This window comes from Tachyglossus aculeatus, chromosome 1, assembly GCF_015852505.1.
Source record: "Tachyglossus aculeatus isolate mTacAcu1 chromosome 1, mTacAcu1.pri, whole genome shotgun sequence".
NCBI lineage: Eukaryota > Metazoa > Chordata > Mammalia > Monotremata > Tachyglossidae > Tachyglossus > Tachyglossus aculeatus.
In genome coordinates, this window is record NC_052066.1 from 153,406,913 (window position 1) to 153,434,283 (window position 27,371).

The 27,371-nt window shown below is 43.4% G+C and overlaps 1 protein-coding gene across 1 annotated transcript in view; it reads right to left on the reverse strand.

The window, feature by feature from the left end:
* Nucleotides 1-6,315: 6,315 nt before the first annotated feature.
* The window catches only part of C1H14orf132 (chromosome 1 C14orf132 homolog), a 61,768-nt gene continuing 40,712 nt past the window's right edge, over nucleotides 6,316-27,371 (reverse strand). The window contains exon 2 of the mRNA XM_038750451.1: nucleotides 6,316-7,028. Within this exon, the coding sequence (XP_038606379.1) occupies nucleotides 6,804-7,028 (225 nt within the window). The 3' untranslated portion in view covers nucleotides 6,316-6,803. The remainder of the gene's footprint in view (nucleotides 7,029-27,371) is intronic.

Consider the following 27,371-nt stretch of genomic DNA (forward strand, 5'->3'; position numbering starts at 1 on the left):
TTATTATTATTATTATTATTATAATGGCTCTGGGGATAGTGCAGCCATCGCTGCTCTGCTCCCCTGGAACAGCTTGTCTTTTTGGCCACTCCTGTGGGGAGGTCGATGAGGAGCTATTATCATGGTAGAGCTACTTGTTTTGCCAGGGAGAGAGAGGGGAAGGAGAGTGTTTGCTTGATGCTGCAAATGGAGAACAAAGAGCTGGGGAGGCTGTCCTGTCTACATCTGCCAAGGTCTCCCCAGGAGCACTGGAGATAAGCACAAGGGAAACATGCAATGATATGGGGTAGCTGGAACTTGACCTCCACAGAGCAGACCCAAGTTGGAATGACCCCACCCCCTGGACCAAGGAGAAGGATGATGTCACAGTAGTCTATGGTACCAAAGAGGATAGCAGCCTGGGTACGACCAGACTTTTGGGTCAAGGGTGTGGGTAAGGCAGTGGGGCTATTAGCGGGGGAGACAAAGTTGTTCAATTAGCTTCATCCAGAATGAGCTGATGATCAGGCTGGAGCAATTCAAGTGAAATCAATCACTGGCATTTAATTGAGCGCTTGCTACTGAGCACTGCTCTAAGCACTTGGAGAGTACAATTCAACATGACTCTCTGGGAATAATTACCACTGTTAAGATATGAACATGGAAAGATTCCCCCACCCCAGCTTAGTCCCAGGGTAAAAATGGAAAAGTCTGCCTAGGCGTGGTTTCCCCAATCTGACCCCACTGCCTAGTTGAAGCATTAAGCACATTCCAGCATTCTGTATGTAAGAGTTAAAGGATTTATTCTAATACAAAATGATACTAACAGTTACAGTAATAATAAACAGTTCAAACTATGCCAAGTAAACCAAGAAATGTTATCTAGATTTCTCCTTGAGACCTTTATACAAAAAGCACATTTTAATCCTACATTAACAAACGTTGAAGTTCTCTCTACCATATTAAAAGACAGAGGCAGTTATTTCATACACAGTGAAGCCAGTTAGTTACTAGGAAAGGAGTACAAGAATAGTTAAAATACATTTTCAGCTAGTCAACTAGCCAGGCATACAGGAAGTTATGAAAACCCTACACGCTGAAATTTTGAAATTTCTCTGCACATATAATCCACATCTCAAGAACAGTTTGTTACAAGAATATAGTTTTGTAAAACAGCCCATACCATATAAACAGTATAATGAAATCTTATCTAAGCAAGAAGAGGACTGGGGGAGTTGAAACAGAATACTTCCTTAATTTTTCAAAATGGGTAATAAAAAATTGTTTACCTTTAAAGGTCACTTGTGAAAGCAAGTGCCTAAACGCAATTCAGAATAAGTGCAAAATCCCCCCAAATACTGACATTTGAGTATTAACATGAATAACATTGGTCTGAATTTTTTTTTGACAGATCTGTGTTGTGGTTTTCATAAAAAGTTAAGAATTTTCAAAAAGTAAAACTCTGAGGGCCATAGTTATATGCATATAACTATGTGTATATATACAGTTATTTATATATATATATATATATATATATATATATATATATATAAAACTGTCCTTTAGGGGTCAAAGATGGTGGATACAATGGTGAGGTTTCATTCACATCACACAAACTAGTATTCGAGGAATCATTCTACTAATCTTATCAACTGGCAGACAGTTAATGCTTTTGATGGTACCTCATTTTTTTTAATACTTCAAACATTGAGATGAATCATTCTCTTGAAAACCAGTAATCTATAGAGGGTGTTATCACCCCCTGAACATTTTCCCTATCTACAGGGAAAGTTAGGGGTGGGTGGGGGAAAGTTGGGACTGCTAATGGTATCATACTGAACATTAAGATCATTTTCAGGAGGGCAACGATTACCTGGGCCTTCCAATGATCCTTTTGACATTATAATCATGTCTTCTTACTCTATTGTATTATTCTATACCAAGACACAGTAAGCATTCAGTAAATATCATTGATTAACTGATATTGGAGAACAAATACTAGGCTGGATGGGCTACTGACCCAATAATGACACTGCTTACTATCTTCAGTTTCTGTTTGTTTTAGATATCCTGTTACTTACAAAAAAAAAAGATTCTTCTGAAAACTAATCTTGGCATTTTCAGAAAAGTATGCGTTTCTCCAACTGTGAACATCTTTCTCCCCTTATGAAACTGCCTTTTTATGGTACTTTAATGACTTAAAAGACTATTTTAATTAGAAATGTTCTGGATCTATCAGAGGAACAAATGTTCCTCTGATCATTTATTTTATCCTTGTCCTTGATCCAGGAACACCTGTGTGCCTTAAAACTGAAAGTGTTCATATAATATCCATGAGACTCCAAATCCCTGAAGATAGAAAGTGTCTGCCTGCTCCATTGTACTCGCCCCAGCATTTAATACATTTCTGCACAAAGTAAGCACTCAAATACAACCGAATGATATGCAGACAAAATCATCATGATTTGGAAATTGCTAGGCTTTAGGATTATGGGGAAAACATAGTTGCAACTCTTTTTTTTTTTGTTAACTCAAACCATACCTTTCCAAAGATCATAATTCAACATTCTCAAGTGGAACATTTTAGAGAGAGATGCTAATGACCAGTTAAAAATGATCCACGAGATTAGTTTAGAAGGGAACTCACTCATCTAGAGAAATCCATTGTTTATTACATTTCTAGAAAAAAGAAGCAAAGTATAAAATTAACAGGTAAAATGAAAATATTCATGAACATCTCCCTAAGGGAAGAGAGCAGACTGCACTGGATATAAAGAAACGGAGAGGAAAATGTCATTCGTCCCAGCATTCCCTATTTCTTCCTAGCGGAAACTGCTTAGCTAACTGGCAAACACCAAGCCTCTTGGGTGAAAGTCTTTGACTGGCCATTGTTGGAGTCCATTTTGGCATTTCCATTCTGGTCCCCGTCTTCCAGATTTTGGTCCCATCCTGCTGTGTGTCCTTTTGAGAGCCCTGCCTGTGGGAGCACAACTGGACATTGGTGTCAGGAAGGGAGATTAAGGCAGGATGGAGAAGGAAGACATGGCATGACCTAGTCCCGTTTAGATCAATCATCTGTCTTCAAGATCACTTACTAAGTGGCATTTACCCCCGTCCTCACCTAATGATTTTTGAAATATATGAGCGAGCCAGTAAGCTTGCCTCAAAGAAGTCCTCTAGCACCAGCCTTTCTGTAGCCTCATTTTAGTAAAACCTGTAGAAATGCCATCCAGAAATACCCACCCTTGATTTCCTTTAAGTAGAGGTGTGGTATTAATAACAATTGTAGTATTTGTTAAGCACTTACTGTGTGCCAGGCAGTGTGCTAAGAGCTGAGGTGGATACAGGCAAATTGCGTTGGACACAGTCCCTATCCCACATGGAGCTCACAGTCTCGATCCCCATTTTACAGATGAGGTAACTGAGGCACAGAGAAGTGAAGTGACTTGGCCAAAGTCACACAGCTGACAAGTGGCGGAGCTAGGAACTGAGGGGACATCTGCTGGAGGAGCTAGGTGGCCAAACCACTGATGATGTGTGGATGAGTCCTAGTAACCCTCCCTCGGGGTAGATCTGCACATGTTGCATCTGTTAGTATCAATCAATCAATGGCATTTATTGAGCACTGACTGTGTCCACAGCACTGTACTAAGCGCTTGGGAGAGTACAATATAACAGAGTTCTTTTCCTGACCACAAGCTGTGAACAGTCACTCAGCCAAGTAGTGTCAGTGGTCCTCCGCATCTGGACAGTCCCTGAAGGGAATTGAAAATACATAAATACCATTAACTTCCACCATGCAAATTCAGATACAATAAAGCACAAGAGCCTGATTGCTAATAAGGGGCAAAAATAGGTTTGGATGACCAGGTTGAGTGCTGAGTGACTCCAACTCAGACTCCCCTCAGGAGAAAGGGGCTATCAGATGGGATGACTCCCCTTCCCCATAGCAGGAGATACTGAGACAATGGTTATCTCCAGTGGCCAATTTAGCCAACTGAAAGTTCAAGGTCATAGTCCCCATTTGTACTTGAACTTGGATTTGCACTCTTGATGCACCCCTCTCATCCCCACAGCACTTAGGTAAGTATCCATAATTTATATTAAATATAAATGAATTGACTGTAAGCTCATTGTGGGCAGGGAATGTATCCACCAACTCTTTTGTAGTCTACTCTCTCATGTACTTAGTACAGTGCTCTGCACACAATAAGCGATCAATAAATACGATTGATCAGCAAACATTTAGGTTTCACCTGAACAGCTGTGTGCCTAGACAGTTTGTCATCAAAGTTTGACTGTCTAAGGTCTCCTGGGGACATCAATTCCCAGGTTCTGTGCCCTGAATAGGAAGCATCTCTTCCATCCCTCTCTCTCGGTCTTTCCACGATGGAGAGCGACCAGGCACAGGAATCGTTTTCTCACTGGGAACCGTTCATTTATACTGTCCCATTTGGATGACCTTGCTGGATGTAACAGACTTATATGGCGCTTCTCCCCAAACCTTGTGACCAATTATTCATTCCCAGTCATTGCCCACCACATCAGAATTTGGGGAAAGAAATGGAAGTCCCTAAATCAGATTTCACTCAAATGTTTTCCAAAAGTGACTTTATACTAGTCTACACTCCTCCTCCCCACTATCCTTCAACCCCACCCTCCCCATCTCAATAATTCCCAGGACTAGGTGGGTGTCACAAAATTTGTCCCTTCAGACCTGCCATACAGTCAGAGTTTAGAGATTTCAATTCCAGGTCAATGACACCTACAGCCAGAAAACGCCTTGGAGAGGGCCATCATAAACACCAGAGTTCTCTTAAAGGTTCTGAACCCAGAGCTTCCCTTCTCTCCAGAAAGTAAGCCTCCAACAGTGGCCCTGATGGAGAGAGAGGAACCCACTTTGGAAATGAGCCCGCCTTTAAGGTGCCAAGATATCTAAGTAAACTCCATGTGGAGATTTAAAACTAAGCTGGAGAAAACAAAGTAGACGTTTTCCCCCTGTCCTTTGGGACTGACCTTGCTGTTTAAAAAAAGGCTTTTTAGTTTCTACCTTATCCATGAGAACACTTGGTATCCTTTTGTAAGCTTCCATGGCCTAGCAGAATCTACCTCACGGAGCACCTAACTCACTGAGGAGACAAAACAGGATTGTTTACAAAAGGATCCCACCCTGAACCGCAAAGCACAAACAGCTATGTGAAATTCATGTCTCGATTTCTCCTCTCCCTAATGTCCCCTCAAGATTATTTTCTGGCTGTATAACAACACAAACATTTAGTCCGTTACATGATTTTCAAGCATTTAGAAATTCTCATTTGTAGTCACCGCACTCCAACTCCCTCTTCCTCCCAACTGCAGCAAACAGATGTAGTCAGGGCCGCCCAGGAGCTAATCTTCAGACTGTGCATTGCAGCTCTGCTTGAAAATCTCATCACAGTTTTCTCTAAACAATCCATTAGTGAGTAAATGTCACTGTCTCTGCACATTAAAATGTGTCTTGCTTGCAGTCAGAAAACCAACTAGAGTGGAGAAGTGACCCTAGGGCCATTTATTAAGCTGAAGAACACGGTGGCTGGCATTGCCTTGGTTAAAACTTTGTGAGGGTGAAGTGATGTCAACTAAGTACCTGGAACTAGTGGTTGAAAGAAATGCCTACCATCTCTGTACTGTAAATTCATTATGGAAGGGAATGTTTTTGCTAATTCTGTTACACTCTCCCAAGCACTTAAAACAGTGCTGTGCACATAGCGCTCAATAAATACCATTATTTGATTGATTTCTACTTTGACGTAATTGCCAGAACTACATCCTGCACCAGCCAATCTTTAACTTATTTTGCTATTTCACCTTAAATATACATCAGCTCCACTTACTGATTTGTGCACAAGACTTTTAGCAAAACAAAGCATGCATTAGGGTAGTGCTATCTATGTTTTCAGTAATACTGGCTGGATTATTTACATTTTTTTTAACGTGGTGCTACTCAAGAATTTCCCGAATCAGCAAATGGCTTGCATTTTTCAACCTGCACAGTTTGATTTTTTTTCCATAGGGAGTTCAAGTCCTTAGTAATAATAACAATTGTGGTATTCAAGTGCTTACTACGTGCCAGGCACTGTTCTAAGTACTGGAATAGATACAAAATAATCTGGTTGGACACAGTCTCTGTTCCACATGGGTCTCACAGTCTTAATCCCCATTTTACAGATGAGGTAATTGAGGCCCAAAGAAGTGAAGTGACTTCCCCAAGGCCACATAGCAGACAGGTGGAGGAGTCAGGATTAGAACCCAGGTCCTTCCGTCTTCCAAGTCTGTACTCTATCCACTAGACCAAGGTGCAGTGCTCTGCACACAGTAAGCACTTAATAAAAACCATTGATCAATTGAAGGCAGGTTATCTTTACTTTTAATATCAAAATAATATTCAATTGTTAGGAGGTCTCTTTAAAAGATGGAAAAGAAATGCAATCGAAAATCAACCAGTTAAAAAGTAACCATTAACTAGGTACAATAAAATCCCCTTTTTTCTTGGGATGCATTACATCAACCCTCGACTTGAAGCTGTGATTCTGCCTCTTCAGAGATTAGGCAAATTTGTAATAACCAAGCATTGTTAGAGGGTCGACTTTGATTTCTCTGTGAGAATGGTACAAGGCCTTGGGCCACCATTATGTGAGTTTGATAACTGAATCATACATTTCTAGATTGGGTGGTAACTAATGCATAGCTATATGTCTGTATCTATGTATACTTCTGTACATGCCAGCAGGAATAGGTTACGAGCACATCTTTGCAATCCAGTGGTAGTTGTGTCTCCAATCTTCCTAGAACGTAAAGGCATACACCACTCCCACAACCACAATGTTTCCAATGGTCGCTATGATGGCAATCCATAACAAGATGGCATCATTTGACGACCGAGCTGGCTCTTCCAGATGGTTTGGCCCGGAAGCGGCCGCGTGGACGTTGGACGATGAGTTAAACAAGGAGTATTCGGCCCCAAAGTCCTCATTTGGTGAGTCCATGAAGGCTCCTCCCATCACAGGAAGCTGTGGAGACAGATTAGAGAGCATGAACCCTAAAATAACAATATTATTCAAGTTCAGAGCAAACTTCCTGACTGAGTGAACGTTTCTATAACCCTAGAGGTAAAGGATTGATTTCATTGCTCGCGGAGTTTGGTGTTACATTTCTGAGAGGAAGGGCAGGATGAGAGGATGGGCAGATAAGATCCCAAGATCTTACAGTGTTCTGCACACAGTAAGCACTCAATAAATGCCATTGACTGACTGACTAGTAGAGTCAGGGAAGGCTCTTGACCTCTCGAGCCTGCCAGTTTGGTTGGCTCTGTTTCTCTTGGGAGAGTCACCTGGCAGCAGGGAAGAGATTGGAAGAGGATTTTAGAGCACTTTTATATTCTTAATGCATCATATTAATTTAAAGAAGCACAGTGACAGGCAAGAATGCTCCACTCACCCACGCAAAAAGGTAAAACACAAAATAGGCCAGCCCCTCTACTCAAGACTCTCCCATATGTGACCCCCTTGCACACGCTGTCCCATCAACTTAGAACTCCATTTCCACCCCACAAATCCACCAGACTTCAATTCCACCCTTCCTTAAAACTGTCTTTAAAACCCATCTCCTCCAGGAAGCCGTTCCCAATTAATGCACAGCACCCTAGTTGCCCACCCAACACCCACGCTTAGCATATCTGCATTCTATCCCCACCCTCAGTACCTATGGTTATTTGTAGACTATAGTTTTATGTGTGCAACTGATAATATATTCCGGTAGTTCATTCTGATGTATTTGTATGTTTTGCTCTGTCACTGTCCTTGCCTGCTCACATCTCCAAGAGGCCTTCCCAGACTAGGCAGTCGTTTCTTCTTCTCCCATTCCCCTTTGTGTCCCCCTTATTCTAGGATTTGCACCCTTTATTCATTTCTCACTCAGCCCCACAGCACTTCAGTATATATTTTTTATATTTTTTATTTATATTAATGTCTGTCTCCCCCTCTAGACTGCAAGCTTACTGTGGGCAGGGAACCTGTTCTGTTATATTGTATTCTCCCAAGAACTTAGTACATTACTCTGCACACAGTAAGGGCTTAATAAAAATGATTGATTGCTGATTTGTACACCATTTGGCTGCCTTTCCTCATTAGTCTGAAATCTCCCTGAGGGTAGGGATTGTGTCTTTCTCCAGTTGGCCTTCCCCAAGTGTTAAGTATGGTGCTAGGCACTCAATCCTATTGGTTGCCAGAACACTGGGTATCGAACAAACCAACTTGCTCTGACCCAGTAATCATACTGCATTGGATCTCATGTTTCCATCTCTTTTTCACAGATAGGGAAACTAAGGAATGGAGGGCCCATTGTTGGGTAGGGGCTGTCTCTATATGTTGCCAACTTGCACTTCCCAAGCGCTTAGTACAGTGCTCTGCACACAGTAAGCACTCAATAAATACGATTGAATGAATGAATGTAGTGACTTCTCCGAGGCCACGAGAAAGTTGGCTGAGTGGAAAAAAAAACATAGTCCAGAATCACCAGGGTGACACTCTCTAGCAGGGGATATTGCTTCAGGCAGAGGCAGCCATGGCCACAGATTCTGGAGGAGGGCAAATGCAAAATTTTCTCCCCTTGACCCGTTGGCAAGTACTTTTCCAGGCCTGAAGGGAAACACCAAGGAGCTGTCATGAGACTCCTGTTTAGCTCATGGCTCCTATTTTCCTAAAGTATTTTTTTTTTTTTACTTTTAATGGTATTTAAGTGGTATTTGTGGTGTTTGACCACTTACTAGAAACCATCCTCTCAAAGGTCACCAGTGATTTCCTTCTCGCCAAACTCAATGGCCTCTACTACACACTAATCCTCCTTGACCTCTCAGCTGCCTTCGACACCGTGGACCACCTCCTTCTCCTGGAAACATTGTCTAACCTTGGCCTCATTGACTGTCCTCTCCTGGTTCTCCTCTTATCTCTCTGGCCATTCTTTCTCAGTCTCCTTAGCGGGATCCTCCTCTGCCTCCAACCCCCAAAGCTCTGGGTGTCCCTCAAGGTTCAGTTCTGGGTCCCCTTCTAATTTCCATCTACACCTGCTCCATTGGAGAACTCATTCACTCCCATGGCTTCAACTACCACCTCTATGCAGATGATACCTAAATCTTCACACCCAAACCCTGTTCTCCCTGTGACATTCCCATCATGTAGAAGGCACCATCATCTTCCTGTCTCATAAGCTTATAACCTTGGCATTTATCCTTGACTCCTCTCTCTCATTCAACCCACGTATTTGATCTATCACGAAACTTTATCAGTCCCACCAACATAACATAGCTAAAATCTGCCCTTTCCTCTCCATCCAAACTACTGCCACGGTAATATAATCATTCATTCTATCCTACCTGGATTACTGCATCAGCCTCATTCATTCATTCAATCATATTGAGCGCTTACAGTATGCTCTGTACTAAGTGCTTGGGAAGTACAAGTTGGCAACATACAGAGATGGTCCCTACCCCACAATGGGCTCACAGTCTAGAAGGGGGAGACAGGTAACAAAACCAAACATGTGGACAGGTGTCAAGTCATCACAATAAATATAAATAAAGCTAGATGCACATCATTAACAAAATGAATAGTAAGTATGTACAAGTAAAATAGAGTAATAAATCTGTACAAACATATATACAGGTGCTGTGGGGAGGGGAAGGAGGTAGGGCAGAGGCGGGTGGGGAGGGGGAGAGGAAAAAGGGGGCCTCAGTCTGGGAAGGCTTCCTGGAGGAGGTGAGCTCTCAGTAGGGCTTTGAAGGGAGGAAGAGTGGTAGCTTGGTGGATGTGCGGAGGAAGGGCATTCCAGGCCAGGGGGAGGACGTGGGCCGGGGGTCGATGGCGGGACAGGCGAGAATGAGGTACGGTGAGGAGGTTAGCGGCGGAGGGTGCAGGCTGGGCTGTAGAAGGAGAGAAGGGAGGTGAGGTAGGAGGGGGTGAGGTGATGGAGAGCCGTGAAGCCGAGAGTGAGGAGCTTTTGCTTGATGAGTAGCCTCTTTGCTGACCTCCCTGCCTTTTGCCTCTCCCCACTCCAGTCCATACTTCATTCTGCTGCCCGGATAATTTTTCTACAAAAACATTCAGCATGTCACCTCACTCCTCAAAAAGACTCCAGTGGCTTCCCATCCACCTCCGCATCAAACAGAAACTCCTCAACATTGGCTTTAAAGCGCTCCATCACTTTGTCCCCTCCTACCTCACCTCACTATTCTCCTATAACAACCCAGCCTGCACACTTCACTCTGTTATCCTTCTCTCTGTGCCTTGATCTCACCTATCTCACCACCAACCCCTCATGCACATCCTGCCTCTAGCCTGGAACACCCTCCCTCCTCAAATCTGAAAGAGTTACTCTCCACCCCTTCAAAGCCTTATTGAAGTCAAATCTCTGATTTCCTCAAATTCCCTAAGTCCCCTCCCAATTTCCTCTTCTCCCACTCTCTTCTCCATTGCTCTGACTTGCTCCCTTCTTCCCAGCCCCACAACACTTACATACACACCGGAAATTTTTTTTTATATTAATGTCTGTTTCCCTGTCCCACTCACTGTGGGCAGGGCATGTGTCTGTTGTATAAGTGCTTAGAGTGCTCTGTACATAGTGAGTGCTCAATAAATATGATTGAATGGATGAATTAATCTGCCAGGCGCTGTTCTAAGCACTGGGGTAGATATGAGATAATCAGGTTGGACATAGTCCCTGTCCCACAAAGGGCTCACAGTCTTAATCCCCATTTTACAGATGAAGGAACTGAGGCACTGAAAAGTTAAATGACTAGTCCCAGGTCACATAGCAGACACGTGATGGATCCTGATTAGAACTGAGGTTCTTCTGATTCCCAGGTCACTGTGATGCTGTATCTACTAGACCACGCTGCTTAGTGCTTAATATGTGTTAAACACTGTTCTTCGTGTAGGGCAGGTATAAGTTACGGCCCTGTCTCGCATGAGGCTCACAGTCTAAATAGGAGGGAGAACAGGGGAATTGAGGCGTGGAGAAGTAAAGTGTCACTAGGTCACGTAGCAAGGATTCGGCAGAGCTGAGATTAGAACCCAGGTCCTCTGATTCCCAGGCTTGTGCTTTTTCCACTAAGCCATGCTGCTTGCGGAATCAATCAATCAATCATTGACATTGATTGAACGCTTACTGTGTGCAGAGCACTGTATTAAGCGCTTGGGAGAGTATAATACCACAGAGTTGGTTGACGCATTCCCTGCCCACAACAAGCTTACAGCTAGAGAACGTTCCAAGCATCTTTTAAACCAAGAGGTTTAAGCTTCTCTTACACCAAGATTGTGCTTTATGAGTGCACAATCTTCTTTTAAACCAGATCCAGGTTTTCCTTTAAGACCTTAAAGCAGAATGCAAATGAATGAGCCAGGCTGCCCTTTCATGTAAGAAAGTTCAGTGCTTGGATTGAGGAAATAATAATAATTGGGGTACTTAAGTGCTTAGTAAAACCCAAGCACTGTGCTGAGTGCTGGAAAATACACTACAGTCAGACTCAGCCCCTGTCCCACATGGGGCTCACGGTCTGAGGGAGGGAGATGAGGTATTTAATCCCTATTTTACAGATGAAGAAACTGAGGCATAGAGAAGTGAAGAGACTGACCCAACATCACACAGCAGGCAAGCGATGGAGCCATGATTAGAGCTCGGGTCCTCTGAACTCTTTCCTCTAGGCCATGCTACCTTACTTCTTTTAGGCCAGAAGGCTAGCAAAACAAAAAATGATAAGCATTGTTTTGGAGCAGACTGTATGCATGCATATTCAGAGGACATATTCTCTGTCTTTAAAAAAGTCACAAAAGGAGACACACTGTATTCCCCATTTAGTAACTTAGAGGCATTTGAAGCTTTGTCTCCAGAGGAGGCAGTTTAACATTTCAATGCTTTATTGCATTTTCAAAGTCTCTCCCCAGACAGAAAAAAGATCTGCTCTGGAACTCTCTACCACTTTTGAACTAATAAAAATATCTCCAAGGCAAGCCTTAAAAAAAAGAATACATTGTAGACTTATTCCAGAAGGCTGTGGAATCAGCGTCAGGTATGAGATACTTGAACTCTCAGCTCATTGTTGCCTTGTCAACACTAATCCTGGTTCATAATAGTCTGGCTCTTCACAGTAAATCAATTCCTCTCTAAAGAATTTAAAAATTAAATAACTGTGTTGATCTGCCTCGAGAGAGGCAGTTTTGGCACCTAGCAGCTTTTGTTTTGGGAAGTGCTGACTGGGGAATTACGGGAGATTTGACTCTACCTTGTTCTACTGTTCCTCTGGGCGGTGAGTTTTGTGGCCAGTGAAGCACTCTTGCACTTAGTACATCCCTTCTAGACTGTGAGCCCATTTTTGGGTAGGGACCGTCTCTATATATTGCCAACTTGTATTTCCCAAGTGCTTAGTACAGTGCACTGCACACAGTAAGCGCTCAATAAATATGATTGAATGAATCAAGGGAATATTTAGCACCTTAAATTCCAGGCCCACTCAACCAATCACCCAACCTTTATTACCTGGCCCCTGCCATTGTGGGAAGCAGCCAGTCAATTTTATTTATTGAGCGCTTTTGTATGTGCAGAGCACTGTACTCAGCACTTGGGAGAGTATAATATAGCAGACACATTCCCTGCCCAGAACAAGCTTACAGTCTAGAGTGGGAGACAGGTATTAATATAAATAAATTACAGTATCTACCTAATTGCTGGGGGGTGGATGAATAAAGGGAACAAGTCAGGATTAGCAGAAGGGAGTTGAAGAAAAGAAAAGAGGATTTAGGGAAGGTTACTTGGAGGAGCTGTGCCTTCAGTAGAGAAGCAGCATGGCTCAGTGGAAAGAGCAGGGACTTTGGAGTCAGAGGTCACGGGTTCGAATACCGGCTCTGCCAATCGTCAGCTGTGTGACTTTTGGCAAGTCATTTAACTTCTCTGTGCCTCAGGTCTCTGTGCATCTGTAAAAAGGAGATTGATTGAGTCCCCCGTGGGACAACCTGATCACCTTGTAACCACCCCAGCACTTAGAACAGTGCTTTACACATAGTAAGAGCTTAATAAATGCCATTATCATTATTATTATTGAAGGGGCCATGGGGCGTGGGGGTGGGGTGGGGGGGCGGCCAGTAATTGTCTGTCAGATGTGAAGAGGGAGGGCGTTCCAGGGCAAGGGCAGAGTAGATGAGATCAAGGTCCCATGACAATGTTATCATTAGAGGAGCAAAGTGTGGAGTCTGGGTTGTAGTAGAAGTCACTACTACATAGAGGTGAGGTAGAAGGGGGCTAGATGATTGAAGTGGTTTGAAGCCAATGGTGAGAAGTTTTTGTTTGATGTGGAAAGGGGATAGAACAGGTTTAAATATGAAAGAATCCCAAATTAAAGCTCCCTAATCTGTCTTCTACAAATGCTAATTAGGCAGAAAGGGGAAAAAAATCACCACATGCCCATAAATCTGATGGGGCGAAGCAGGAGTGGTAGCAGTTATAGTATTTAAGTGCTCAGTAAATACCACTGTTTGGTTAAGCAGTTACTGTGTGCTAAGCCCTGTACTAAATGCTAGACACTTACTACAGTTGGCAGGAGCAGAGAACACCTTTGAGGTTTGCCCGGGGCCTCATTAAGGCTTAGTTCAAAGGTGAGTGTGGCCACCCTGTTCTGTCCTAGTGTCGTAATTCAAAAACAAGTGCTACTGCCAAGTTGGGTGTAGGTTGTCTGATTTTTTTATTTTTTTTTAATGACATTTGTTAAGCATTTACTAGGTGCCAGGCGCTATACGAAGTGCTGGGATAGACACTAGTTAATCAAGTTGGACACAATCCTTGACCCACACTGAGCTCATAGTCTTAATCCCCGATTTGCAGATGAGGTAACTGTGGCACAGAGAAGTGAAGTCATGTGCCCAAGACCACAGAGCTGGAAAGTGGCAGAGGTGGGATTAGAACCCAGATCCTCTGACTCCTAGGCCTGTGTTCCTTCCATTAGGCCACACTGCTTCTCTGACACCTAAGAGTAGGTACTCACATCCCCCACCACCTTTGGCATTTGCAATCTTACACTCTATCTGTCCTTTGAGTCCTTCTACCCTGCTAGATTACAAACTCCTTGAGGATAGGGATTTTATGTACTATATTGTATTCTTCCAAACACTTGAGGGCTCTGACACATAAATGCTCAATAAGTACTAAGCTTGTGAGCTGGGAGGTAATGAGAGGAGTGAGGATGTCAGAGGAGAGAGCTGATTGAAGAGCCTCAGAGTTGTTGGTCAGGAGCTTCAGTTTGATGTAGAGAGGGATAAGTAGCCATTGGAGTTTTCTGAGGTTTGGAGAGCCTCCAGGAAATTTTGGGAAGCACCATGGCCTAGAGGAAAAAAAAACCCAGGCTTGGGAGTCAGAAGACCTGGGTTTTAAACCTGGTTCTTACACATGTCTCCTGTGTGAACTTTTGTCAGTCACTTAACTTCCCTGTATTTCAGTTTCCTCATCTGTAAAATGGGGATTAAATCCTACTCCCTCCTTGTTGCTGAGCCCCATGTGGGACAGGGACTATGTCATTCATTCACGTAAGCATATTTATTGAGCACTTACTGTGTGCAGAACACACTGAGTGCTTGGGAGAGTACAGTACAACAATAAATGGACACATTTGCTGACCACAATGAGCTTACAGTCTAGAGGGGTGAGACAGGCATTAGTATATACAAAAAAGACATATATGTATATAAGTGCTATGGGGCTGGGAGGGGGGGAAGAACAAAGGGAGCAAGTCAGAGAGACACAGAAGGGATTGGAGAAGAGGAAAAGGGTTTAATCAGCCCTTAGTCAGCCTGACCTGATTATTTCTTATCTACCCCAGAGATATGAGATGTATGCCATGCATTAAGTGCTTAATACATACCATAAAAAAGACTACCAATCCAAGCCTAACATGTGTTATTACAATTACTATTATTAAATTTAGAAAAACTTAAAGGCGTAGAATCCAGTAACAGGAACAACTCACTCTCTCACTAGCAAGGTGGATTCTCATGTTCTGATTCCTTTTTACCGCCACAGTATTGATTCCTTGGAACATATTGAAAAGATTCCTGTGGCTTTATCCATTTTCCAGTGAAATGCAAAAATCAGCCACCAGGCAAACATCTTCTTGCTGACATTCACAACTCTCTCTGCTTCTTGTGTCATTCATTAATTAGGAGCCTCGGGTATGCTCTCAACATCTTTCCTCCAGATGGCATCTTTCCTCCAGCTTGGGTTAAGGCATATTACTGAGAGAGGCTCCAGGGCAGGTCAGCACATCTAACCAATCTGTCTACTTGAGTAGGCTTATAAAAAAATAATAATAATAATTCAGAGTTTCTGAAATAATTGCTTTCCATATGGAAATATTAATGGAACTAACCGTTTAATGTTTCTAAAGAGCCATAAAAATTTCTGAAGGTGGGGAAAGACACATTTACAAAATAATGCCTGCTTCTTCCCAATCTATTAGTAGTATTTATTGAGCATCTTCTGTGCAGAGCACTGTTCTAAGTGCTTGGGAGAGTACAATAGTTAGACATGAGGAGCAGCATGTCCTAATGGAAAGACTATGGACCTGGGTGGCTCAGAGGACCCAGTTTCTAATCCTGGCTTTTCCAGGTGCCTGATATATGACCTTGGGTAAGTCAATTTATCTGGGCCCCAGTTTCTTCATCTGTAAAATGGGGATTCAATTAGCCTATTCTTCCTCCTACTTTGACTGTGGGCCCCATGTGGGACAGGGACTGTGCCCAACCTAATTAACTTCTACCTACCCCAGAATGCAGACTAGTGCTTGACACATAGTAAGTGATTAAGAAACAATAATAATAATAATGATCCCTGACCTCAAGGAGCTAACAATCTTCTTCTTGAACCTCATCCTCTCTCAGAATTCTTCCCCCATTTCCAACTTCAGATTCTGTTATGTATCTAAGTGAAATTAAACCAATGCATCTGGAAGCTCTCAATTGCTGGCTCTTTTTTCAATATACCAGTCGCTGTACTAAGTGCTGGGGAAGATGCCAGCTAATCAGGTTGGACACAGTCCATGTCCCACAGTCTTGATCCCCATTTTACAGATGAGGTAATTGAAGCACAGAGAAGTGAAGTGACTTGCCCAAAGTCACACAGCCAATAAGTGGCAGAGCTGGGATTAGAATACAGGTCCCTCTGATTCCTGGGCCTGTGGTCTATCCTGCTTCTCACTAAGCCATGGTAAAGGCTTAATAAATGCCATTATTATTATTATTATTACTTCTCAGCTCTTAGACATTGAATGAAAGCTTTTCCAGAGGTGTGTCCATGATTTTTGCCTTGTCTGTGGAGTGCCTGACAGGCTCCGAAAAATGAAGCATCTATCATCCATCAGACATGAATGCGACCTGGCAACACCTGTGCTATCCACGGTCAATTTTGTGCACAAGAAACTAACGACTGCTGCCATCTTTGACACTTGCCCTGTAAAATAACTGAGATGTTGAATGTGGCAACTCTAAAAACCTGAGGGGGTTTTCTTAGCTGTTGAAGAAGAAGCAGTTTTATATTGTATTCTCCCAACTGCTTGGTACAGATTAAGGACTCATTAAATTCCATTGATTGGTTGATTAATGGAGTGACTAATAATTGCCTTCTGGAATTCAGAGGAGAGACTTCCTGAGTTTAAGATCCTGAAAGGAATTATGCAGATTAAAAATTTCAATTAGAATTACTGCATCGTCAATCCTCCTTTCTCCCTTCCTGCCTGTCAAAGAGGCTAGATTCCAAATGAGTAATTTTAGTTAATGGCATTTTCTGACCACTTACTGTAGGCAGAACACTGTACTATGCGCTTGCAAGAGTACGATATAACAGGCTTGGTAGACACATTCCTTGCCCATTTAGGCTCTTACAGTTTAGAGGGGACATCACACTCTACAGGGAAGGGTTTACACTTACTCTGGGCCATGGCTGAGGGTGAGAGATTCTTGGGAATTGATTTAAAAGTCCCAAAACCTTCAAAGTGCTAATCCCAGCTCTGCCATTTAACTTTTCTGTGTGTCAGTTACCTCATCTGGAAAATGAGGATTAAAACTATGAGCTTCATGAAGGACATGGACTCTTTCCAACACTAGTAACTGAATAATAATAATAATGTTGGTATTTGTCAAGCACTAACTATGCGCCAAGCACTGTTCTAAATGCTGGGGGGATACAAGGTAATCAAGGCTGTCCCATGTGGGGCTCACAATCTTAATCTCCATTTTACAGATGAGGGAACTGAGGCCCAGAGAAGTTGTGACTTGCCCAGTCACACAGCTGACAAGTGGCAGAGCCAGGATTAGAACCCATGACTTCGGACTCCCAAGCCCGGGCTCTTTCCACTTCCCCTAACTGTATCTACCCCAGCACTTAGTACAGTGCCCGGCACATAGTAAATGTTTAACAAACATCATAATAAAAAGAAAACATGTCGTGGTTCAGTGGAAAGAGCCAGAGGTCATGGGTTCTAATCCCAGCTCCGCCACATGTCTGCTGTGTGACCTTGGGCAAGTCACTTAACTTCTCTGTGCCTCAGTTCCCTCATCTGGAAAATGGGGATTAAGACTGTGAGCTCCACGTGGGGGGACAACCTGATCACCTTGTATCCCCCCAGCACTCAGAACAGTGCTTGACACATAGTAAGTGCTTAGCAAATGCCATTATTATTATTAAATTGAGAATTTTAAAATCCATGACCCAGCTGTGAGCATGTTTCCCCTGTTACTACAAAGATTGGTTAAAAAAAAGGAAGAGATTGTTGCTAGTAATGCAACGGTCAGCCTATCAGTGACATTTACTGAGTGTTCACTGTGGGCAGAGCACTGTTCTAAACACCTGGGAGAGTAAAATAGAGTTGGTAGACATGATCCCTGCCTTCAAGAAGAATACAATATAGTGGGGGAGACAAACGTTAAAATAAATTACAAACAGTGTATAAGGATATGTGTACATAAGTGCTGTGCACGTGGGGTGAATGCTTAGGGTAATAATAATAATAATGATATTTGTAAAGCACTTACTATGTGCAAAGCACTGTTCTAGGTGCTTGGGGGGGAATACAAGGTGATCAGGTTGTCCCGCGTGGGGCTCACAGTCATCATCCCCATTTTACAGATGAGGTAACTGAGGCTCTGAGAAGTTAAATGACCTGCCCAGGGTCACACAGCAGACATGTGGCGGAGCCAGGATTTGAACCCATGACCTGTGACTCCAAAGCCCGTGCTCTTTCCACGGAGCCACGCTGCTTTACAGAGGCAGCTGAGAAGGAAGGGATAATAGGGTGGAATGATGACAGTATTCAGGAAAGACTACTTGGAGCATATGATTTTAGTTGTACTTTGAATCAATCAATCAATCAATGAATGCTATTTATTGAGGGCTTACTGTGTGCCGAGCACTAAATGCTTGGGAGAGAACAATGTAGTAGAGTTAATAAATGATTATGGTATTTATTAAGCACTTATTAATCCCCATTTTACAGATGAGGTAACTGAGGCACAGAGAAGTTATGTGACTTGCCCAAGATCACACAGCAGACAAGTAGCAAAGCCAGGATTAGAACCCATGACCTCTGACACCCAAGCCTGTGTTCTTGCCACTAGGCCATGCTGCTTCACAAGTTGGTAGAGTTGGTAGATATGTTCTCTGCCCACAAGGATCTTACACTCTAGAGGGAAAGACAGATTTTAGTATAAATTAATCAATTGTAGATATGTACATGAGTGTTGTGGAGCTAAGGGTGGAGGGAATATCAAGTGCTTAATGGATACAGACCCAAGTGCAAAGCAACACAGAAGGGAAGGGAAAAAGGGGAGATGAGGGCTTAACAGGGAAAGGCCTCTTGGAGGAGGTGTAATTTTAGTGGGTTGGGGAGAGTGGTAATCTGTGAAGGGAAAGCAAGTTCCAGAGAACAGAGAACTATGCTAAACGCTTAGGACAGTGCCTGGCATATAGTCGTGGGTTCTAATCCTGCCTCTGCCACTTGTCAGCTGTGTGACTTTGGGCCAGTCTCTTCACTTCTCTGAGCCTCAGTTTCCTCATCTGCAAAATGAGAATTAGGATTGTGAGCCCCACATGGGACAACCTGATTACCGTGTATCTACTCCAGCACTTAGAACAGTGCTTGGCACATAGTAAGTGCTTAACAACTACCATCATTATTATTATAAGAGCAGAAGCAGCAGCATAGCCTAGTGGAAGGAGCACAGGCCTGGGAGTTAGAGGACCTGGACTTTAATACTGGTTCTGCCAATTGCTTGCTGTGTCCACCTTATTCATTAATTCAAACGTATTGGGCACTTACTGTGTTCAGAACACTGTACTAAGCGCTTGGGAAAGTTCAATACAGCAATAAAGAGTGACAATCCCAGCCCACAACGAGCTCACAGTCTAGAGGAGGGGAGATGGACATCAATACAAATAAACAGATGACAATATAAATAATTGCAGATATATACATAAGTACTGTGGGGTAGGGAGAGGGGGAAAGAGCAAAGGGAGCAAGTCGAGGTGATGCAGAAGGGAATGGGAGATGAGGAAAAGTGGGGCTTAGTCTGGGAAGGCCTCCCAGAGGAGATGTGCCTTCAATAAGGCTTTGAAGGAGGGGAAGAGTAATTGTTGGGCGGATTTGAGGTGGAAGGGTGTTCCAGGCCAGAGGTAGGAGTGATGAGACAGGCAAGATCAAGGCACAGTGAGAAAGTTAGCACCAGAGGAGGAAAGTGTGAGGGCTGGGTTGTAGGAGAGAATCGAGGTGAAGTAGAAGGGGGCGAGGTGATGGAGAGCTTTAAAGCCAATGATGAGGAGCTTGTTTGATTCAGCATTGGATAGGCAACCACTGGAGGCTTTTGAGGAGTGGGGTGATGTATCCTGAACTCTTCTGTAGAAAGATGATCTGGGCAGTGGACTGAAGAATGGACCAGACTGGGGAGAGGCAGGCAGTTGGGAGGTCAGAAAGGAGGCTAATGCAGTAATCTAGGCACGATAGGATGAGTGATTATATTAATGCGGTCGCAGTTTGGAGAGGATAGAGCAGATTTTAGCTGTTGTGAAGGTGAGACTGACAGGATTTGGTGACGGATTGAATATGTGGGTTGAATGAGAGAGCAGAGTCAAGGATAATGCCAAGGTTAATCAAGTCACTTAATTTCTTTATGCTTCAGTTTCCTCAACTGTAAAATGGGGATTAAATCCTACTCCTTCCTATTTAGACTGTGAGCTCCATGTGGGACAGGGACTGTGTCCAACCTGATAACTTGTATGTTCCCCATTACATAGAACAGTGCTCATGTAAGCACTTATCAAATACCATTTTTTAAAAAATGAGGGAGGGAGTGAGAAAGTCGTCAGTTGTGCGAGGGATGAGATCAAGGCACAATCTGTAGGTAGGTGGGATGAGAGGTTATTCAGGAAACACTATTTGAAGAGATATTTTAGTGCTTTGAGTCAATCAGTCAATAGTACTTATTGAGGGATTACTGTTTGTGTATGGAGCACTAAGCGCTTGTGACCATATGATATAACCAAGTTGGTAGATGTGTTCCCTGCCTACGAGGAGCTTACAATCTAGAGGGGGAAACAGATATTAATATAAACTAATAAGTTGTGGCTATGTACACAAGTGTGGAGTGTATGGGTTGAGTTGCGGGAGAGGAGTGAGATTCTATGGGAAGGGAGAACAGCCTGAGCACTTTAAAGCCAATGGTGAGGAGTTTCTGTGTACATGTTCATTTCACTGTTTAAGAATCAGCATGGCCTAGTGGATAAAGCATGGGCCTGGGAGTGGGTTCTAACCCTGGCCCTGCCATTTCTCTGCTGTGTAACCCTTGGGCAAATCACTTCACACCTCAGTTATCGGCTAAATGAGGATTAAGACTGTGAGCCCCATGTGGGACAGGGGCTGTAACCCAATTCGATTAGCTTGTATCTACCCCAGCGCTTAGTACTATGCCTGTCATGTAGCAAGCACTTTAACAAATACCATAAAAAAGTGCTTCACCCCATTAAATCAATCATTTACCCTTTGAGGCTGTGCTATTCGTCAGTAAATATTTATGGATTTACCCACAGAGTGTGGACCCCTGTACTAAGGACTGGGGAGAGTACAATAACAGTACAAGGCTCAGTCCCTGCCCTCGAGGAGCTTGAAATCTAGAGGGGAGACAAGCATAGGAAGATTTGCCTGATAGATTTAATGACAGATCTGTGGATGAGTAAGTGCTTAAAGAAACTGTGTCTCTAAATTGATATGAACAGCACTGCTCTGGGAGGGTGTGACTGCCGAAGTGCAGAGGTAGCACGGTAATGCTGAGGTGATGATTGGGAAGATATAACCTGAGGAGAATCAACCAATGGATTCATTGATAGAGAAGTAGCGTGGTTTAATGCATAGAGCGCGGGCCCAGAGGTCAGAAGGACTTGGGTTCTAATCCCAGTTCTGCCTCTTGTCTGGTGTGTGACCTTGAGCAAGTCACTTTACTTCTTTACTCCTCAGTTACCTCATCTGTGGAAAGAGCACAGGCTTGGGAGTCAAAGGTCATGGGTTCTAATCCCCACTCTGCCACTTGCCAGCTGTGTGACTTTGGGTAAGTCACTTAACTTCTCTGTTCCTGTTACCTCATCTGTAAAATGGGGATTAAGATTGTGAGCCCCACGTGGGACAACCTGATCACCTTGTATCCCCTCAGCAGTTACAACAGTGCTTTGCACATAGTAAGCACTTAACAATTGCCATCATTATTATTATTATTATTATCTGTAAAATGGAGATTAAGACTCTGAGCTCCATGTGGGACATGGGCTGTGTCCAACCTGATTAGGTTGTATTTACCCCGGCCCTTTGTTCAGTGCTTAGCACATAGTAATCACCTAACAAATACCATAAAAAATTAATGGAAGAAATTCTCCTGAAGCAGGTGGGATTTCAGAAGGACTTTGAAGATCGGAAGAGTTGTTGTCTGGTGGGTTTGAAGGGGGAGGGGGAGTTCCAGGGAGTGAGCAGGGATTGGGGATGAGGCAGGTGAATTTGAGAGGAAGGAAGAGTGAAAGCTGGCACCTAGTTGCAGAGGGAGCTGATAAGAGAGGAGGAGAGAACCAATGGAGGTCCTGAAAGCCAATGGTCACGAGTCTCTATATGCAGCCTAGGAGAGGAGGAGTGGGGAGGTGTGGAGAGGATGGGGAGATGTGTGCAGATTGATATTTTAGAACAATCTGGGCAGCAGAATGAAACATGCATGGGAAGGGAGTAGGACGAACTGGAGTCAGGAAAGGATCATTCTATCCATCAAAATGTGGGCCAGGTAAACTCCATTAACAGCATCTGCTTAGCAAGGGAGTGATGCTATCCAAGCAACACAACCATGGAAACAGGCAATAATCACATTGAGTCCCTTTGAGAGAGCCATCTGGATGCTTCACTGTCTTAACCCACCTAGCCATGCTGCCAAATCTCCGCCTTTAAAATGATATTTAAAGCCACCCGAAGCACCGTGTCTTTCCTGGAATAAGAAGTAGAAATAATTTCCAAAAGAAATAAAAAATTGGGTCATAAGCACAGAGCCCCCCCCCCCCCCCCTTCTAAACTGTGAGCCCACTGTTGGGTAGGGACCGTCTCTATAATGTTGCCAACTTGTACTTCCCAAGCACTTAGTACAGTGCTCTGCACACAGTAAGCGCTCAATAAATACGATTGAATGAATGAATGAACTTAATAGATCCCTTGCCCCAAGCCACAGATTTGTCCCCCGAGGAGAAAATGAACTTTATATGCTTGAGGCATTTTAAAGTAATGGATGCTAAGTGTTTTCCTTCTTCCCTTATCAGCCTTCTCCCCTGACTTCTATTTCTGCTCTGCATTGCCTTTTTCAAAAAGAAAGAAAATTTAATTTACCATCAGTCAGCCTAGTCCTTAGAAATACCAAGTTAGTTTTATTTCCCCTCTAAGTATTTATTGTACTTTGTGAGATAAGTGATTCCACAAATAGTGTCTATTGATTGAAAAGTTCATTGGTGTTTGAGATAATTAAAATGCTACTAAGAACAATCACAATATGTTTCCCCCACAACTGACTTTGAAGAAATCCTTCAGTGGCATCTAGAGAGTTTCATTTAACTCGATTATTCGCAGGGATTTTACAATCAGTCTTTGTTTTAGGCACATTTCCCCATCTCCCACTGCACACACCCAACTAGAAAAATAGTTAAAGTCTGAGTCAGATTACAGAGAGACATTGTGTTATTTCTTCTTCATCCTCCCTTCTTCTCCCTGCTCAGAATGGAAGGCCAAGCACCACCTTTTAATTGGGGTGACATTTATTCAACAGCGTGTTAACCCAGTGTGAGACAGGGACCGATTACCTTGTATCTACCCCAGCGCTTGATCCGTAGTAAGTGCTTAACAAATACCGTCATTATTATTACCATCATTATTTCCTGAGTTTCTACCCGTGTGCAGATCCTTGTGCTAAGATGCCATACAATAAAAGTAACATGCTCCCTGCTCTCATGGAATTTACAATCTAGTAGGGGAGGCAGGGAAACACATTGTTTAGATGAATCTGGTAATGGGAGGGATATGGAAAGGTGAAATATAAGGACCTAGTTTTCTTGGGGCCCCTAATTTAACTTGGGGCCAGATTCATGTGGGGGCTCGCTGGGCTGAAGGCCAGGGACCCCAAGCTGAAGAGAACCCTGAGCATTGTGTAAGGGTGCCTCCCACCACCACCACTTCAGGCTCCCCAAAAGCCAACCTCAAGAGGGGCGGAATGGAGCATATCCCTTCGGCCCCCCAATCCCTGCCCCTCAACACATAATCACTCTCATCTCCAGCACCTGAGCTCCTGCCCCACCACCTACGATTCTGTTCATTTTTGTTTGTTTGTTTTTTTTAATGGTACTTGTTAAGTGCTTATTTAGTGCCAAGCATTCGCACTGTGATAGAATCAAGATAATCAGGCTGGGCACAATCCCTGTCCCACATGGGGCTCATAGTCTTAATCCTCATTTTACAGATGAGATAACTGAGGCCCAAAGAAGTGAAGTGACGTGCCCAAAGTCACACAGCAGACAAATGGCCGAGCTGAATTAGAACCTAGATCTTTCTGACTTAGAATTCCCTCCCTCCCCAAATGCCCTTCTATAATCCCTGATGAATTCCCACCACCTTAAACCATATAAACCCATCAGCTATCTCTAGCACTTATGATTTGTTTATGGCCATCCTCAGCCACTTTGTATATGCATTATTCAACTGTTTATTCAATTATTTATTTTGATTACTCTATTTTTATGTCTGTCTTTCCCATTACAGTATAAGGCCATATGGGCAGGGAATGTGAGGTTTTTTTTGTTTTGTTCTTCCCAAAAGCTTAGTACAGCACACGGAAGCCAGTGTCAGTGGCATTCAATAAACATTATTCCTAATACTACTATGTAGTCAGGAACATTATCAACTGGTAGAAAGCAGGTTTCATCAACAATCACCAGACTGTAAAGGCAAAACTAATCACATGCCTCCACTACCATGAACCATCAGAATTGAATGATCAGGAAGCAGTGTAGTCTAGTGGATAGAGCACGGGCCTGGGAATCAGAGGACCTGGGTTCTAATCCCACCTCCTCCACAGCCCTGCTGTGTGACCTTGGCCAAGTCACTTTACCTGCTCATGCCTCAGTTGTAAAATGAGGATTAAGACTATGAGCCCCATGTGGGCCAGGGACCGTGTCCAACTTGATTAGCTTGTATCTACCCCAGCACTTAGTACAATGTCTGGCACATAGTAAGAGTTTAGCATACCATTAAAAAATATAATTCTAACTCATAAAAGTTCTATGTATGCATTTCAGTAAATGGAAAAAAAAATCCCTAAACTCAGGGCCTTCCAAATGTTTCAGACTACGCTTCGGGGCAAAGTCATGCATAAAATCACAGCTTGAAAACACAAATTGTTTTTTAGTATAAATCTTTAGCAACTTGAAGGCCTCAAGTCAGTAGCCCAATTTAGGAATTTTCCCCAGTACATTCTCTGATAAATCCCCGATTCATGTAGTGATGTTTAAGCATCTGTCATTAGTGCCTGCCAATAGCAATGATAATAAAATTTGGACTTTATATAGGTACTTCTCCCTAGAAGTTCAAGGTAACTTTACTGCAAACTCCCACTGACCTCCAGAACATCTCTATGAGCTAGGGAGGTACAGGTATTATCATCCCCATTTTAGAGAGGAGGACCCTGAGGCCTTGAGGAGATGATGATGATGGTATTTGCTAAGCATTTACTATGTGCGAAGCACTGTTCTAGGAGCTGGGGTTGATACAAAGTAATCAGGTTGTCCCATGTGGGGCTCACAGTCTTAATCCCCATTTTACAGATGAGGAAATTGAGGCACAGAGAAGTTAAGTGACTTGCCCAAAATCACAGCTGGTAAGTGGCAGAGCTGGGATTAGAACTCACGACCTCTGACTCCCTAGCCCAAACTCTTTCCACTAAGCCACACTGCTTCTCTTAATGAGAAGCAATGGATCTCAATGAGATGTCACTTGCCCGTTAGTAAGGCCATGTTAATGTGTCCCTTCCCCTGTGGGTCCAGGGTTAATATCTTTTCTGAGGCCCCCACATTCATTCATTCATTCAATCGTATTTATTGAGTGCTTACTGTGTGCAGAGCACTGTACTAAGCACTTGGGATGTACAAGTTGGCAACATATAGAGATGGTCCCTACCCAACAACGGGCTCACAGTCTATAAGGGGGAGACAGATAACAAAACAAGTAGACAGGTGTCAAAATCATTAGAATGAATAGAATTAGAGCTATATGCACATCATTAATAAAATAGAGTAGTAAATATGTACAAGTAAAATAAATAGAGTAATAAATCTGTACAAATATATACAAGTGCTGTGGGGAGGGGAAGGAGGTAGGGTGGGGGGGCAATGGGGAGGAGGAGATGTGTGATGTCATTAGGGTCACTGTGGCTCATCGTGGTGACTGTGCCCAGATGAACCCCTCACCCTGTAATCTCACTACCTCCCCCATACCAGAAGCAGCGTGGCTCAGTGGAAAGAGCATGGACTTTGGAGTCAGAGGTCATGGGTTCAAATCCCTGCTTCACCAATTGTCAGCAGTATGACTTTGGGCAAGTCACTTAACTTCACTGTGCCTCAGGTACCTCATCTGTAAAATGGGGATTAAGACATGTGGGACAACCTGATCACCTTGTATCCCCCCCAGTGCTAAGAACAGTGCTTCGCACACAGTAAGCGCTTAACAAATGCCATTATTATTATTATTATTATTATTGCACTGTCCCAGCCCAGCAGGGACTGAGTGGCTCCTACTAATAACAATAACTGTTAACTAATCAATTCTAATGGTTGGGACAATTAACTAGTGCTAATGCATAGGGCTATTGTACCTGAGGCCAGCAGCTGGGGCTTTCACGAAGCAGTATGGCTCAGTGGAAAGAGCACAGGGCTTTGGAGTCAGAGGGTCAAATCCCAGCTCCACCAGTTGTCAGCTGTGTGACTTTGGGCAAGTCACTTAACTTCTCTGTGCCTCAGTAACCTCAACTGTAAAATGGGGATTAAGGTTGTGAGCCCCCCGTGGGACAACTTGATCACCTTGTAACCTCCCCAGTGCTTAGAACAGTGCTTTGCACATAGTAAGTGCTTGATAAATGCCATTATTATTATTATTATTTCAGAGCTGGTAGGGCACTGACCCAGCCATAGCAAAGCCCTGCTACCAGGGTTGGAGCTTTGCCCCAATTTATCACTCTCCCCTTCCAGATTTACCAAAGATGAGCCCAGGGTCATCTCACCTAAGTTGGCCAAAGGCATGGCTCATACCTGCTGCCTGCTAAAATTTGGCCTAGTGGAAAGAGCATGGGTCTCGGAGTCAGAAGACCTGAGTTCTAATTCTGACTCTATCACTTGTCCGCTATGTGACCTTGGGCAAGTTCTCCCTGCCTTAGTTACCTCATCTCTAAAATGTACAAATCTCCCTCCTACTTAAACTGTGAACCCAATGCAGGACAGGAATTGGGTTCAACCTGATTATCTTGACTCTACCCCAGCACTTAGTACCCTGTGAAGTAAGGACTTAACAAGTACCATAAAAACAATAAAACAAGAACAAAAATGATCAGAGGCGCAGGATTGGGAGGGAGTTCTGGTGCTGGAGATGAGAGTAATTGGGGGTGTAGGAGCAGGGATTGGGAGCAGAAGAGGGAATATTCATTCATTCACTTGTATTTATTGAGCACCTACTGTGTGCATGAGGGAACAGAGGCAGGAGAATTGAGGAGGGGGTTGTA